At 42.6% G+C, this 17,925-nt stretch overlaps 1 protein-coding gene across 1 annotated transcript; it reads left to right on the plus strand.

Annotated features, from left to right (window-relative positions):
- The first annotated feature begins 1,643 nt into the window (after positions 1 to 1,643).
- Positions 1,644 to 17,109, plus strand: eppk1 (epiplakin 1). The gene is made up of 3 exons (XM_079288420.1): positions 1,644 to 1,718; positions 5,611 to 5,714; positions 6,903 to 17,109. Exon 3 carries the CDS (start codon positions 6,909 to 6,911, stop codon positions 15,462 to 15,464), a length of 8,556 nt encoding a protein of 2,851 aa, XP_079144546.1. The 5' UTR covers positions 1,644 to 1,718; positions 5,611 to 5,714; positions 6,903 to 6,908; the 3' UTR covers positions 15,465 to 17,109.
- Positions 17,110 to 17,925: the final 816 nt, after the last annotated feature.

The following is a 17,925-nucleotide window of genomic DNA, read 5'->3' on the forward strand; positions in this document are numbered from 1 at the left end:
TAATAACATTCATAAACAAGTATTTTTGACTTTTGATACTTTCAACCTGCAGTAACTTGTTTTTGGCCACTTTTGGCAGCAGAAACAAACTGTAAACACAACTCCAACATATTATCATCTTTTAAAGTGCATATGACAATCACACAGCCAGCAGACTCAAAGCAATGTTAGCATTCATTTGACGTTATAGAAGTCCAATAATCACGCTCTTTTTACTTCTGTTTTGGCATCCTCCAAATCCTCAGAAACACATCAGAAAAGTATTGATTCGGTATATTTTGCCAATACATCTTTATGTGATCTTTATATTTAACTTATGTGAATGCAGGACATTTTTCTCTTAATACTTTTACTTTGTTGTATTGCTACTGTAAAATTTGATTAATTTTGGGAATATAATATATCTTTGTTACCTTATAAAGTCTACTATACAACTGCAGGTTGGCAAGGTAAGATTAAACGAAGTCATCGTAACTCTAACTGCCGACATACTGTAGAGCGTGCACAGGTGGTGTTGTTGGAAATTGGATTAAAGTAAAATATGCCCTGTAGCTTATGAATCATGTTGACAGACAGGTGTTCAATAAAATACAATACAAAGAGTTCATCATTGAAACCATCCAATTTCATTATTGCAAGTTGGATCTCATCTCTACCAGCATTTGTTGACCTTTAAATATTAACTGACAAAGACATTCTTCTTAACTGCTTTGGAAAAATGATAAATGTCTCCCTCAGAGCCAACAGAGAGCCTTGCCCCGTGACGCCTTAGGGAGTTTATCGGCCTGGTTCCAAGTTGTTCAAAGGTGTGTTCCATCAAAACATCCTCCCGCCTCCCGGAGCTCCTGGCTACCGCGCCCGTCTTTAATTAGGAACCTGAGTCTGATGATTCTGTGAGACAATGTGCGAAGACAGCACTTGATGTATTTGATTTTGTAATCTAGCCAATTTCTACCACAGAGTGTCACTTGTCGTTTGACATGTCGTAGTATCGGTTTCATCATGTCAAGTTGACTTCGATTGCATATCTAGCTCAATTCTCAGGAAAAAAAAGGTTATGAACATTATCTATTACTTCTCTTGACATAAGAGTTAATTTATTTGTAAAAAGCTGTCTGTTTTGTTTCACAACACTATAACCCTGCGCCCCACATCCCCTGAGGGAACTACGCATACAAAGACAAAGTTCTCTGTAATCATCAACACATCCGGCTCTGCTTGTCCCACAAGATAAGGAAGATAATCACCTCACTTTTACTATGTAAAAGAAAAATCATTTACTGTGCATCAATAAAAGGCAACGAGGGTTTAAGACACCTGTGTTTGACCCAGAACTATCTTTTAGACTTTTTTTTTACACAAGTAACAATACATTGTTTAAGCTTCAGTTACATTATTGCCAGTTTAATTATCTGCTCACCCATAGCACAGTAAGAAAGGATCAATTAGCTTGCTTGTTATTGTCTAATAGCACAATGGACGTGCTCTTAGGAAGTCTGCAGGAATGTCTGGCACCCTGAGGTCAGTGTTAAAAGCACTCCCTCACAGTCTGAGGAGAGGAGGCTGTTGGTTGGGAGGGGAGGGACTTAACAGCTGGACCTGCTGTATATGAGTCTGGTCAGCAAAGGGGACTACCGCTGAGACGCTGGGAGCACATCAAGGTCCCAGTCCCTCTCACACCGGCTGCTAACCGGAGTGGGACTTTCTACAAACGTCAGGTAAGAGCAAAGTACTGTATTATTTTAAGATTGGTGATTGGAAATTCAATATTTCTAAGTTCTAAAGAAAGCTGTCAAGGAAAAGCTAATTGTTTCAGTGAAAGTGTTGTTTAATCCAGAGTAAAGAGCACATTTAAGCTGCAGTTTAGTTTGCTTTGGAGCGGGACTGTGTTGAAACAGCCAAAAGGGAAAAGACAATATTGGTTATCAGCCAACTCCCTTCTGATTACCTTTGGCACACTTGTTAAGATATAGTTTTACACATAGCCTGTGTGTCACCAAGGCTTCTGACAAGACTGAACATTGTGTCTACATTCCCCCTCTGGGCTGTTGGCACGCATTAATGGCAATCCAACATTTTCCACAGCGACAGAAAGTATTGTGGAGCAATTGATACTCCATTGCCTCATTCATTCCTGTTTCTTTTACTGCTGCGATGGTGTCAAGAATGCAATGATAAAGACTTGGGCGTCATATACATGATGCAATATATGACGTGTGCTGTGTGAGATCCAAAGGGGGAGAACAGATAGGCAGTTTGCAGCGTGGTGTCAATCTTACAATTGGTCTAGAACAGATTGTTGGATCGGATTATTGCACTCATGAATATGCTTTATAATGACTTATAAGGTCAAGTGTTATCATACTTCGTAATTTCTGGTTACTCAGTGACTCATAGTGTATTATAATTCACCAACTTGTAATACATTATAATGTTCTTATAATGCATTACAGTGTGATTACAAGTTACTCTAAGTGGTCATTGTTTGCTTTTAGTAAAGTGAGTAAATATATAATTAAACCTGCGGCACATTTACATTCCACAAATATGTTGTCTTCCCAAAAACTCACTCTAAGGACTCAAAATATAGATACTACTTGAAAACCACTCTGTTTCCTCCAGCTCTATATAACGGCTCATAACAGACAGTAAACTGGTTAGGACTCAGCTAATGGCCCGTTATATACAGCTGCAGTACATGTACCATAAAGACAGTAGTTTGAGTCAATTAAGTGTTTCCTGTTGGGGAAACGTTATATTTGTGAAATGTAAATGTCCATCATTCAGTTGTTCATCATTAAAAGTTGAGGCAAATTGACTCGATTTCTGACCCATTAATGACCCATTAAGACATTCATTTTACAACGCTGTGTGTGTTGTTCTTGCATAGATTTCATGCGATCTTTTCTCACTCTATTTAAAGCAAACAATGACCACTGAGAGTAACCCATAATCACATTTAAATGCATGATTCAAAGATTATAACGTATTACAACAATGATCCAAATGTCAGTGAGTGACCAGCAATTATGAAGTATTATACTTATAAAATGTGTTATGGTTATTGTTATTAAGCATTATGATATATATATATATATTTATTAAAATATATTTGTGAAGGCTGATAACTTTAATTATACAGTGTTAAAAGCAGATTATAATGCATTATATGTATGTTTTTATTGGCCGTCATAGAAAGAGTTACCGCTCTTTCCTTAATTAAACTATCTATCTAATATCTGGTCAAAGTTAAAGAACCAGATTTCCTTTGTTCATTCAAATTAGAGCTGTAAAGATTCATTGATCTAGTTGATCAACAGGAAATTTCAAGCATAAATGTCAGACATTACCAAGCTGCAGCCTGCTGATTGTGAGAATGTTCTACTGTCCCGTGTTTATCTTTATCGGACAAAATGAAACACCCGAAGACGTCGACTCGGGCTGTAAATCAAAATGTGGTTTTCCTCTGTTTTACAGACCATAATCAATCGGCAGATTAATAGTTAATTGCAGCTGTAATGAGAATGTTATCAGTAATAGATTCAGAACAGATAATAAGGTAATAAAAGATAAGATAATAAAACACCTATAATCTTTTTTTGTTGACGCTGTCATGGAAGTGCTAATTAAATTATATGTTTTAGCACTTTGGTGTTGCACTGGACCGCATTATATTTAGAGGTGTTTGAAATATTCTGTCCCCCTTCATGTTTGTACAAGAAAGACGTCACAACATAATGCTGTCCAGTTCAACACCACCTTTAACTAGGACCTCAATAAAACACCTGTGATTGAACAGACACGTTTCTGACAATGACAAAGTGGAACATTAGGAGTTAGATACTATGACGTTATGGCAGAGCTGTTGTACTGTGCTGCACTAAATCATACATGGTGGCCACTTCTTTTCGCTACATAAAGAATTGTAACACTGCCTCCTCCGGGGCAGGAAAGTAGATTTGATTCAGTACATAAAGCGAACAGTAAACAGTGAAGCTATGGTATTTAAACAACTCTGAAACTCTGCAATGAAAATGCAAAGGACTGTGTAAAGAAATGGGAAACTGTCATATAACCATCACGCTTCAGTGAAACGAAAAGAAGAAGAACTCTGAAGCTTCATGCAGGTGATGCATTTGTTTTTACAATATGATGAGCGAGCTCACACGGCGTAACAAATGCAAAGTAAATGTTATCACCATTCAAACATTTACAATGTGGGTGACGGTCTCAAAGAGCACATTCAGCAGCTGCAGGCAGAGATACTGCTGCACTGCATGACTGCTGTTGTATAGCCTACAGACACATGTGATGTTGTACCCTTACAGGTGTAGCATCGCACGCAGTGAAAAGCAGTACACACCTTTAGTCCACTGAGATTAGAAATGACAGGAGAGACCCATTTTTAACTAAAAGGTGCTCATAGGCTACTGTGCAGAAAGGCTTGAGCGGTAGTTGAGTGATTTCCATCTCATGCAGTGAAGCTAATAATGGTGATTTTCTGACTGAATTCCCACAGTAAGTAACATATGGAGCTAATAATGTAAAGAATAGGGCCTTGTCTGGCTTTGCCCTTTCAGTTGTGCATTAAAACAGTGAGCAGGTTTGTGAACGTCATGGCAGCATTCCCCTCCACACCCTGTTTTCTGAGAGTGAGAAATATTCACTCCTACTGGAAGCAATGACATCATATAAAACACAACTGTTAACTTTTGCACAGAAGGTGTGGAAAGAGCCGCCAGATATTCTCCTTACTTGTAAGAGGTAATTTAATAGTACTGGGGGTGTATAAAGCTGTGTTCTAGAGTTGGATTCTGATTATACCTCACACATGTATTCACTGACTTGACTGATTTTAGCCATCGCAGCCGCACGTAGTATGACTCCAATGTTACAGTTTCCACCCCTTTGAAGTGGCTATAACCAATACTTTCATATGAATACTGGATTGCATGACTACGTGCACGTAATAGGAAGTGCTCTTCATGAAAATTAGCATCTTTAAGGAGCATTTTAGCATCTTGTTCTGCACATATCAATGTTGTTGCAGCTGCAGCAGGCTGTACAGTACCTGCCCAGCACTAAGCGGCGTACAGACAGATAGCAACTAGCTGGTGAACATTGTGGAACACTTTGCATCTAAAGAGCCAGATATTTCCCTCAGGAGGTGGTGGAGGCCAAAAGGGTAGAAGGAGGGTGAACATTGAGAATTGTAATGACGAGGTTTAAAGGCTTAAGACTTGCTTGTGTTGTAACTGTTGTTACAGCACAGGGCATGATGCTTGTGAAAGAAGTTCATGAACTGGCAGAGTTCATGACTAATCTGTGCACGGACGGAAATGAAAATTTGACCTTGATTGCAATATATATTTTTAATCTATAATCTTCGTCTTTGTTGATTATTAATCTGATATTGTGTGTATCAATTGAATTTGATGGTGTTGCTTTAAAACAAAGAACATGTATAATATAAATACACAGGTGCAATACATGAGTACTTGATAAAAAACAACAACTAAACATCATAAAATAACAACGTCAAATGATAGACATGCTTATGAGGAGGAGATTTGATGAACAAAATGTTGCTTACTTGCCTTATCTCTACAGGAAGAGAGTTTCATGACCATATATGCCCACATCCTGGAGTTTGGAAAGGAAACTGAGCACCCGAGGATCTGAGGCTGCCCGCAGACTCATAAGGAAACTGAAAGGTTTGGAAGACAGATCCCATCTTGTAAAAAAAACATCTTATGGCTGCAATTCAAGTTCACTTCCTGAACTTTAAGGGAAACAAACAATCATTACCTTGGATGTGATAAAATTATGATTTACCGTTGTATTTTCTCCCACTTGCTGGTGATTTTAAGGCATTACCTCATTATTTTGAAACTCAATGGGCTCAAACTGACAACAACATTTTACCTTCAGTATTTTGCTGCATTATATTACATATTCCCTTAAGGTCTAAGGTGGACAGGTTGGTTTTAAGAACATTTGCATTCCCTGAAAAAGTGTTTGCATTATCTTGACAAAAATAATTTAAAAGAAATAAAAGTAAGCTGCAGTTCTAAATCACTATAAGACAACCAAAGTAACCATAGTGTTTATATGTTTGAAATGCTTTGAAGTTGTAGTGAGCAGCTGTTTTCAGTCATTTAGGAAGGGTTTACAGGTTTCTTAGGTCATTTAGGCATTCAAACACGGCAAAGGTCTTGAATTATGACTTCTACAGACGATAAATAACTGACTGAACAAAATCCAAATTCTTAGCCAACCAATACAAGCTTGGAATCAGACAAGTTTTGTCTTTGATGTTAACGTATACAAGCATATATGGAGGGGATCAGTAATCAGCGCCACAATGAAACCTGGGTTTACAATTAGTGCATGATTAAAAATAAACAGTGTCAACCATGCAAAGCTAGCAACATAACACTGTGTGAAGGAATGAAAAGATGCAAACCAACTGCAACATAATGCAAAATATTAAAACAAATCCCCACAGCCAATACCCTGACATTTGATGAGATATATAGGTGGACCGTACTGTCTATACTAAAAATGGAAAATTTGAGACTGTAGTCAGAGGTGATGTTGAATTCCATTGATGTATTAAGAGAGATTTTTCGAAAATAGTCTACTTTTATTGATACAAAGTAGAAGCACCTCTCAGTGTAACACTACTCAACAGCAACATTAATTACAGCCTTCAAAATGACCACAATATTTCATAGCCATATAATTCCAACACTCTACACATCTATCATCCATCTAACATCTTTTATGTATCTATAAAATGTTGTAGAGGTCACAACATATTTTTAATGTTACGTGCAGACAATGCATGCAATATCTAAACAAATGTAAGCAACTATTTTTTGTGTGATATGGCTCTATAGGACAAGATGGACTCAAATCAAAATGGCCACACAAAGGTCCATGGACCTGTGGCCGGCATTTTTATGGAGAAATTCCATGAAGTTACAAACTTCCATGGAATCAGAAAGGACGTCACTGCTGCTGAGTTGCTTGACTCAAAAATCATCAATGAGGACCTCTACAAAAATCTTACTGCTGGGAGTGTCACAGTGACAGAAGTAAGTGAAATGGATTCAGTGCGTAGGTACCTTGAAGGAACCAACAGCATTGCCGGAGTGTACCTGCAGTCCACCAAAGAGACACTAAGCATCTATGAGGCCAAAAGCAAAAGCCTGCTGACTCCTGGTACCACTCTGGTTCTGCTGGAGGCCCAAGCTGCCACTGGCTTTCTCATAGACCCAGTGAAAAACAAGAAACTTTCTGTAGAGGAAGCTGTAGCTCAAAGGGTGGTTGGCAGTGAGTGGGGAAAAAAGCTGCTTTCAGCAGAAAGGGCAGTTACAGGATACAACGATCCCTACACTGGAGACACAATTTCATTGTTCCAGGCCTTGAAAAAGGATCTCATTGTTAAAGATCATGGAATCCGTCTCCTTGAAGCACAAATTGCCACCGGAGGCATAATTGACCCAGTCCACAGTCATCGAGTGCCTGTACAGGTGGCGTACCAAAGAGGATACTTTGATGAAGAAATGAACCAGATTCTGTCTGACCCTGATGACGACACAAAGGGATTCTTTGACCCCAACACAAAAGAGAATCTCACCTATCTTCAGCTGATTGAGAGGTGTATCACAGATCCCATCACGGGCCTTAGCTTACTGGTGATTGCCAAGAAAGGCGAGTTTTATTTCTTTGTTGATGAGGCAACAAAACTCATTCTGAAATCTACAACAACAACCAGAGCAGGAGGGAGATATCAAGGAACAACAGTGTCTCTCTGGGATCTGCTCTACTCCAAATACATCACTGAGGAGAAGAGGAGAGAGCTTGTGCAGCAGTATAAGTCTGGATCAATCACAATCGAACGCTTCTTGGAAATCATCCTGACAATCAATCAGCAGCAGACCACGTCAACCTCATCATCTTCAATTGTCATGTGCCAACCCCCAGAAACAAAAGTGGATAGCAGCACAACTCAAACTACCACCACTACTACAGTCACAGAGACAATTGAAGTTACAAACTTCCATGGAATCAGAAAGGACGTCACTGCTGCTGAGTTGCTTGACTCAAAAATCATCAATGAGGACCTCTACAAAAATCTTACTGCTGGGAGTGTCACAGTGACAGAAGTAAGTGAAATGGATTCAGTGCGTAGGTACCTTGAAGGAACCAACAGCATTGCCGGAGTGTACCTGCAGTCCACCAAAGAGACACTAAGCATCTATGAGGCCAAAAGCAAAAGCCTGCTGACTCCTGGTACCACTCTGGTTCTGCTGGAGGCCCAAGCTGCCACTGGCTTTCTCATAGACCCAGTGAAAAACAAGAAACTTTCTGTAGAGGAAGCTGTAGCTCAAAGGGTGGTTGGCAGTGAGTGGGGAAAAAAGCTGCTTTCAGCAGAAAGGGCAGTTACAGGATACAACGATCCCTACACTGGAGACACAATTTCATTGTTCCAGGCCTTGAAAAAGGATCTCATTGTTAAAGATCATGGAATCCGTCTCCTTGAAGCACAAATTGCCACCGGAGGCATAATTGACCCAGTCCACAGTCATCGAGTGCCTGTACAGGTGGCGTACCAAAGAGGATACTTTGATGAAGAAATGAACCAGATTCTGTCTGACCCTGATGACGACACAAAGGGATTCTTTGACCCCAACACAAAAGAGAATCTCACCTATCTTCAGCTGATTGAGAGGTGTATCACAGATCCCATCACGGGCCTTAGCTTACTGGTGATTGCCAAGAAAGGCGAGTTTTATTTCTTTGTTGATGAGGCAACAAAACTCATTCTGAAATCTACAACAACAACCAGAGCAGGAGGGAGATATCAAGGAACAACAGTGTCTCTCTGGGATCTGCTCTACTCCAAATACATCACTGAGGAGAAGAGGAGAGAGCTTGTGCAGCAGTATAAGTCTGGATCAATCACAATCGAACGCTTCTTGGAAATCATCCTGACAATCAATCAGCAGCAGACCACGTCAACCTCATCATCTTCAATTGTCATGTGCCAACCCCCAGAAACAAAAGTGGATAGCAGCACAACTCAAACTACCACCACTACTACAGTCACAGAGACAATTGAAGTTACAAACTTCCATGGAATCAGAAAGGACGTCACTGCTGCTGAGTTGCTTGACTCAAAAATCATCAATGAGGACCTCTACAAAAATCTTACTGCTGGGAGTGTCACAGTGACAGAAGTAAGTGAAATGGATTCAGTGCGCAGGTACCTTGAAGGAACCAATAGCATTGCCGGAGTGTACCTGCAGTCCACCAAAGAGACACTAAGCATCTATGAGGCCAAAAGCAAAAGCCTGCTGACTCCTGGTACCACTCTGGTTCTGCTGGAGGCCCAAGCTGCCACTGGCTTTCTCATAGACCCAGTGAAAAACAAGAAACTTTCTGTAGAGGAAGCTGTAGCTCAAAGGGTGGTTGGCAGTGAGTGGGGAAAAAAGCTGCTTTCAGCAGAAAGGGCAGTTACAGGATACAACGATCCCTACACTGGAGACACAATTTCATTGTTCCAGGCCTTGAAAAAGGATCTCATTGTTAAAGATCATGGAATCCGTCTCCTTGAAGCACAAATTGCCACCGGAGGCATAATTGACCCAGTCCACAGTCATCGAGTGCCTGTACAGGTGGCGTACCAAAGAGGATACTTTGATGAAGAAATGAACCAGATTCTGTCTGACCCTGATGACGACACAAAGGGATTCTTTGACCCCAACACAAAAGAGAATCTCACCTATCTTCAGCTGATTGAGAGGTGTATCACAGATCCCATCACGGGCCTTAGCTTACTGGTGATTGCCAAGAAAGGCGAGTTTTATTTCTTTGTTGATGAGGCAACAAAACTCATTCTGAAATCTACAACAACAACCAGAGCAGGAGGGAGATATCAAGGAACAACAGTGTCTCTCTGGGATCTGCTCTACTCCAAATACATCACTGAGGAGAAGAGGAGAGAGCTTGTGCAGCAGTATAAGTCTGGATCAATCACAATCGAACGCTTCTTGGAAATCATCCTGACAATCAATCAGCAGCAGACCACGTCAACCTCATCATCTTCAATTGTCATGTGCCAACCCCCAGAAACAAAAGTGGATAGCAGCACAACTCAAACTACCACCACTACTACAGTCACAGAGACAATTGAAGTTACAAACTTCCATGGAATCAGAAAGGACGTCACTGCTGCTGAGTTGCTTGACTCAAAAATCATCAATGAGGACCTCTACAAAAATCTTACTGCTGGGAGTGTCACAGTGACAGAAGTAAGTGAAATGGATTCAGTGCGCAGGTACCTTGAAGGAACCAATAGCATTGCCGGAGTGTACCTGCAGTCCACCAAAGAGACACTAAGCATCTATGAGGCCAAAAGCAAAAGCCTGCTGACTCCTGGTACCACTCTGGTTCTGCTGGAGGCCCAAGCTGCCACTGGCTTTCTCATAGACCCAGTGAAAAACAAGAAACTTTCTGTAGAGGAAGCTGTAGCTCAAAGGGTGGTTGGCAGTGAGTGGGGAAAAAAGCTGCTTTCAGCAGAAAGGGCAGTTACAGGATACAACGATCCCTACACTGGAGACACAATTTCATTGTTCCAGGCCTTGAAAAAGGATCTCATTGTTAAAGATCATGGAATCCGTCTCCTTGAAGCACAAATTGCCACCGGAGGCATAATTGACCCAGTCCACAGTCATCGAGTGCCTGTACAGGTGGCGTACCAAAGAGGATACTTTGATGAAGAAATGAACCAGATTCTGTCTGACCCTGATGACGACACAAAGGGATTCTTTGACCCCAACACAAAAGAGAATCTCACCTATCTTCAGCTGATTGAGAGGTGTATCACAGATCCCATCACGGGCCTTAGCTTACTGGTGATTGCCAAGAAAGGCGAGTTTTATTTCTTTGTTGATGAGGCAACAAAACTCATTCTGAAATCTACAACAACAACCAGAGCAGGAGGGAGATATCAAGGAACAACAGTGTCTCTCTGGGATCTGCTCTACTCCAAATACATCACTGAGGAGAAGAGGAGAGAGCTTGTGCAGCAGTATAAGTCTGGATCAATCACAATCGAACGCTTCTTGGAAATCATCCTGACAATCAATCAGCAGCAGACCACGTCAACCTCATCATCTTCAATTGTCATGTGCCAACCCCCAGAAACAAAAGTGGATAGCAGCACAACTCAAACTACCACCACTACTACAGTCACAGAGACAATTGAAGTTACAAACTTCCATGGAATCAGAAAGGACGTCACTGCTGCTGAGTTGCTTGACTCAAAAATCATCAATGAGGACCTCTACAAAAATCTTACTACTGGGAGTGTCACAGTGACAGAAGTAAGTGAAATGGATTCAGTGCGTAGGTACCTTGAAGGAACCAACAGCATTGCCGGAGTGTACCTGCAGTCCACCAAAGAGACACTAAGCATCTATGAGGCCAAAAGCAAAAGCCTGCTGACTCCTGGTACCACTCTGGTTCTGCTGGAGGCCCAAGCTGCCACTGGCTTTCTCATAGACCCAGTGAAAAACAAGAAACTTTCTGTAGAGGAAGCTGTAGCTCAAAGGGTGGTTGGCAGTGAGTGGGGAAAAAAGCTGCTTTCAGCAGAAAGGGCAGTTACAGGATACAACGATCCCTACACTGGAGACACAATTTCATTGTTCCAGGCCTTGAAAAAGGATCTCATTGTTAAAGATCATGGAATCCGTCTCCTTGAAGCACAAATTGCCACCGGAGGCATAATTGACCCAGTCCACAGTCATCGAGTGCCTGTACAGGTGGCGTACCAAAGAGGATACTTTGATGAAGAAATGAACCAGATTCTGTCTGACCCTGATGACGACACAAAGGGATTCTTTGACCCCAACACAAAAGAGAATCTCACCTATCTTCAGCTGATTGAGAGGTGTATCACAGATCCCATCACGGGCCTTAGCTTACTGGTGATTGCCAAGAAAGGCGAGTTTTATTTCTTTGTTGATGAGGCAACAAAACTCATTCTGAAATCTACAACAACAACCAGAGCAGGAGGGAGATATCAAGGAACAACAGTGTCTCTCTGGGATCTGCTCTACTCCAAATACATCACTGAGGAGAAGAGGAGAGAGCTTGTGCAGCAGTATAAGTCTGGATCAATCACAATCGAACGCTTCTTGGAAATCATCCTGACAATCAATCAGCAGCAGACCACGTCAACCTCATCATCTTCAATTGTCATGTGCCAACCCCCAGAAACAAAAGTGGATAGCAGCACAACTCAAACTACCACCACTACTACAGTCACAGAGACAAATGAAGTTACAAACTTTCATGGAATCAGAAAGGACGTCACTGCTGCTGAGTTGCTTGACTCAAAAATCATCAATGAGGACCTCTACAAAAATCTTACTGCTGGGAGTGTCACAGTGACAGAAGTAAGTGAAATGGATTCAGTGCGTAGGTACCTTGAAGGAACCAACAGCATTGCCGGAGTGTACCTGCAGTCCACCAAAGAGACACTAAGCATCTATGAGGCCAAAAGCAAAAGCCTGCTGACTCCTGGTACCACTCTGGTTCTGCTGGAGGCCCAAGCTGCCACTGGCTTTCTCATAGACCCAGTGAAAAACAAGAAACTTTCTGTAGAGGAAGCTGTAGCTCAAAGGGTGGTTGGCAGTGAGTGGGGAAAAAAGCTGCTTTCAGCAGAAAGGGCAGTTACAGGATACAACGATCCCTACACTGGAGACACAATTTCATTGTTCCAGGCCTTGAAAAAGGATCTCATTGTTAAAGATCATGGAATCCGTCTCCTTGAAGCACAAATTGCCACCGGAGGCATAATTGACCCAGTCCACAGTCATCGAGTGCCTGTACAGGTGGCGTACCAAAGAGGATACTTTGATGAAGAAATGAACCAGATTCTGTCTGACCCTGATGACGACACAAAGGGATTCTTTGACCCCAACACAAAAGAGAATCTCACCTATCTTCAGCTGATTGAGAGGTGTATCACAGATCCCATCACAGGCCTTAGCTTACTGGTGATTGCCAAGAAAGGCGAGTTTTATTTCTTTGTTGATGAGGCAACAAAACTCATTCTGAAATCTACAACAACAACCAGAGCAGGAGGGAGATATCAAGGAACAACAGTGTCTCTCTGGGATCTGCTCTACTCCAAATACATCACTGAGGAGAAGAGGAGAGAGCTTGTGCAGCAGTATAAGTCTGGATCAATCACAATCGAACGCTTCTTGGAAATCATCCTGACAATCAATCAGCAGCAGACCACGTCAACCTCATCATCTTCAATTGTCATGTGCCAACCCCCAGAAACAAAAGTGGATAGCAGCACAACTCAAACTACCACCACTACTACAGTCACAGAGACAAATGAAGTTACAAACTTCCATGGAATCAGAAAGGACGTCACTGCTGCTGAGTTGCTTGACTCAAAAATCATCAATGAGGACCTCTACAAAAATCTTACTGCTGGGAGTGTCACAGTGACAGAAGTAAGTGAAATGGATTCAGTGCGTAGGTACCTTGAAGGAACCAACAGCATTGCCGGAGTGTACCTGCAGTCCACCAAAGAGACACTAAGCATCTATGAGGCCAAAAGCAAAAGCCTGCTGACTCCTGGTACCACTCTGGTTCTGCTGGAGGCCCAAGCTGCCACTGGCTTTCTCATAGACCCAGTGAAAAACAAGAAACTTTCTGTAGAGGAAGCTGTAGCTCAAAGGGTGGTTGGCAGTGAGTGGGGAAAAAAGCTGCTTTCAGCAGAAAGGGCAGTTACAGGATACAACGATCCCTACACTGGAGACACAATTTCATTGTTCCAGGCCTTGAAAAAGGATCTCATTGTTAAAGATCATGGAATCCGTCTCCTTGAAGCACAAATTGCCACCGGAGGCATAATTGACCCAGTCCACAGTCATCGAGTGCCTGTACAGGTGGCGTACCAAAGAGGATACTTTGATGAAGAAATGAACCAGATTCTGTCTGACCCTGATGACGACACAAAGGGATTCTTTGACCCCAACACAAAAGAGAATCTCACCTATCTTCAGCTGATTGAGAGGTGTATCACAGATCCCATCACGGGCCTTAGCTTACTGGTGATTGCCAAGAAAGGCGAGTTTTATTTCTTTGTTGATGAGGCAACAAAACTCATTCTGAAATCTACAACAACAACCAGAGCAGGAGGGAGATATCAAGGAACAACAGTGTCTCTCTGGGATCTGCTCTACTCCAAATACATCACTGAGGAGAAGAGGAGAGAGCTTGTGCAGCAGTATAAGTCTGGATCAATCACAATCGAACGCTTCTTGGAAATCATCCTGACAATCAATCAGCAGCAGACCACGTCAACCTCATCATCTTCAATTGTCATGTGCCAACCCCCAGAAACAAAAGTGGATAGCAGCACAACTCAAACTACCACCACTACTACAGTCACAGAGACAAATGAAGTTACAAACTTCCATGGAATCAGAAAGGACGTCACTGCTGCTGAGTTGCTTGACTCAAAAATCATCAATGAGGACCTCTACAAAAATCTTACTGCTGGGAGTGTCACAGTGACAGAAGTAAGTGAAATGGATTCAGTGCGTAGGTACCTTGAAGGAACCAACAGCATTGCCGGAGTGTACCTGCAGTCCACCAAAGAGACACTAAGCATCTATGAGGCCAAAAGCAAAAGCCTGCTGACTCCTGGTACCACTCTGGTTCTGCTGGAGGCCCAAGCTGCCACTGGCTTTCTCATAGACCCAGTGAAAAACAAGAAACTTTCTGTAGAGGAAGCTGTAGCTCAAAGGGTGGTTGGCAGTGAGTGGGGAAAAAAGCTGCTTTCAGCAGAAAGGGCAGTTACAGGATACAACGATCCCTACACTGGAGACACAATTTCATTGTTCCAGGCCTTGAAAAAGGATCTCATTGTTAAAGATCATGGAATCCGTCTCCTTGAAGCACAAATTGCCACCGGAGGCATAATTGACCCAGTCCACAGTCATCGAGTGCCTGTACAGGTGGCGTACCAAAGAGGATACTTTGATGAAGAAATGAACCAGATTCTGTCTGACCCTGATGACGACACAAAGGGATTCTTTGACCCCAACACAAAAGAGAATCTCACCTATCTTCAGCTGATTGAGAGGTGTATCACAGATCCCATCACGGGCCTTAGCTTACTGGTGATTGCCAAGAAAGGCGAGTTTTATTTCTTTGTTGATGAGGCAACAAAACTCATTCTGAAATCTACAACAACAACCAGAGCAGGAGGGAGATATCAAGGAACAACAGTGTCTCTCTGGGATCTGCTCTACTCCAAATACATCACTGAGGAGAAGAGGAGAGAGCTTGTGCAGCAGTATAAGTCTGGATCAATCACAATCGAACGCTTCTTGGAAATGTTGGGCTCTGACCATGTGGCTTAAACATGTGCTGTGGACAAAGACAATCAGGCCTTAACTTTTTCAAGCAAAGGTCTCATCCTGATTTGTAGTTGATAAGAGCAAAGGGATTTCACACTAGGGTGTGAATTTCCCCCCCCCCCAAATAACCATGGTAACCGCTGCAATCTCATTGGCCGAAGGCCAAGAGACCCCAGGACCCCTGTGGTTCAGTCACTGTTCTATAAAACTGTTTTTAGTTCACACTTCTATGCTTTCCCCCTTCGACCTCGGTTGAGTTAGGAAGCACGCAACCGCTCTTCACCCGGACCTTCGTCCTGGACGCATGAAGACACCTCGGCCTCTCCTCCCCCCTCCAGCACGCACGAGGCCACGAGGAAACAACGGCCCTCAAACCCTCAAACCCTGACAGGTCACGAGCCATTTCGCTGGACGAAACAGCCCGCGAAACGAATCCGCATCAGCGATCCGTTCTCTGCTTTTTGTTTCTTTTTATTTTGTGCACAAACCGGCACAGAGGAGCCCGACGAAGCCTCGCTCCTCTCGTGACCGAGGATTCCCGGCAAGACGCGCAGACACGTCGTCTCATCCGAAGTTAACTGTTCTCCCTGCAGCGAGTACAGACCGGACCTGCGTTTGCTCCAGAGCCACGCTAACGGACCGAAGCCGCGCCAGCTCACCGCCGCGCGACACACAGCGCCCGCTGCAAAGCCGCGCCGACCCGCAAGCTCCCCCCTGTCCCCCTTCCCGACGAGGAAAACGGACAGCTTTGCCACAAACACTTCCACGTTGCAACGAAGCATCTACAAGTAAGATTCTTGGCATTTGGGCATAGCTTAGCTTAAATTAACGTAAGTTTAATTCAGGCCATTCATTTATATGTTGATATTCCCGTGTTTTTGTGTGTTTAAGACTGTCGCGTGATATTGAGGTATTACGCAATCATTACGGAACTCCTCGCGGACGAGAGAAGCTCCGCTGTATTCGTGTATTAACTGTGACTGTTTGCTTGGATTTATTTGATTTCTTTTCATTGGTTTTACTACACTTCGTGTAGTATTCTCTGCTCATTAAATCAGCTCTGTGAGTGAAGTGTGGAATCTCGGCTATTGTACATAACTGCTGGCAGTTCTACCGACAACGGCACGTTATGTACGATACGCCAGACACCCCCATTATCACTACAACGCGGACAGCACGCAGAAGTCTGATCCATGAGCCCCCACCTTTTTTCTCGTTCCTCCTTTCACGAAACACGCACATACACATAGCTCCTAGTTCTACTCCTGGGGAACCTCGTTCAAACGAGCGCCTCACATCACGTGCTGCCCAGGCACACGTGAGTACATACAGCAGCCTAACTGCCATTTTGTCCGGGTCCCTCGACTCCGCCATCTTTGTAGTTTTTAGCTGTAGTTCTTAAGGCCCCTCCCCTTTGGCCAGCGTCACTCGACGCCGCCATCTTTGTAGTCTTTAGCGTAGCTGTAAGACTCCCTCCTTTTCACCCACAGACCCACACACACACACACACACACAGACATACACCCTCATCCACTTTATTCATTCTTTAGTTTAGGCATATAAAATTGTATGATAACGTTTGTTGGTTGCAATATTAATTGATTTGATCATTTATTATTTTGATTCAATAAACTCTGTTATACTTTCAGGAGCAGTCGTCTGTGATTACTTGTGCATATGTATTTGATAAGACTGTATGTAGTAGCCGGTGCTCGAACTTAAAAACCTTCACTGTCACTGAATGTGTAGTCATACGCAGACTATTGACATTATGAGTGACTACTAATTATGAGACTTAGTTTTATCGTTTGGTTATTGGTCCCTGTTCGCAGGGTGGTGCCCCGTTTATATTAATAATCATTAATAATTGTTACATACATCAATAATTCTATTGATGTCAAGAATTCAGTTTCTTAAATGCTGATAACCCAAACACGCTCCTTTAGATCCCAACAGAAATCATCCTGACAATCAATCAGCAGCAGACCACGTCAACCTCATCATCTTCAATTGTCATGTGCCAACCCCCAGAAACAAAAGTGGATAGCAGCACAACTAAAACTACCACCACTACTACAGTCACAGAGACAAATGAAGTTACAAACTTCCATGGAATCAGAAAGGATATCACTGCTGCTGAGTTGCTTACTCAGTTGCTTAACTGATTACGGGCCTCAGTTTACTCCCCTTGCGCAGGTTGTAATGGAAAAAAATGTTTTTATTCTGCTCTCTGCTTAGTTCTCCTTAGACGGACAGCACCTGGTCTAAGATAAACATCCCCATTAACATAAGCATTCACATAGGTCTAACATGAAACTCCACTTCAACATATACATTCATATAGGTCAAAGAGCACGGGAGGAGACATTTGCTGGCCATGGATGGCCTCGACATAGAACCAGGCCTATTCTTGCTGTCGCAGAGAATATACCAGACATTGCACAGTTTACACAAATGTCAGTCT

This window comes from Melanostigma gelatinosum (genome assembly GCF_949748355.1).
Source record: "Melanostigma gelatinosum genome assembly, chromosome: 17".
NCBI classification, from domain to species: Eukaryota; Metazoa; Chordata; class Actinopteri; order Perciformes; family Zoarcidae; genus Melanostigma; species Melanostigma gelatinosum.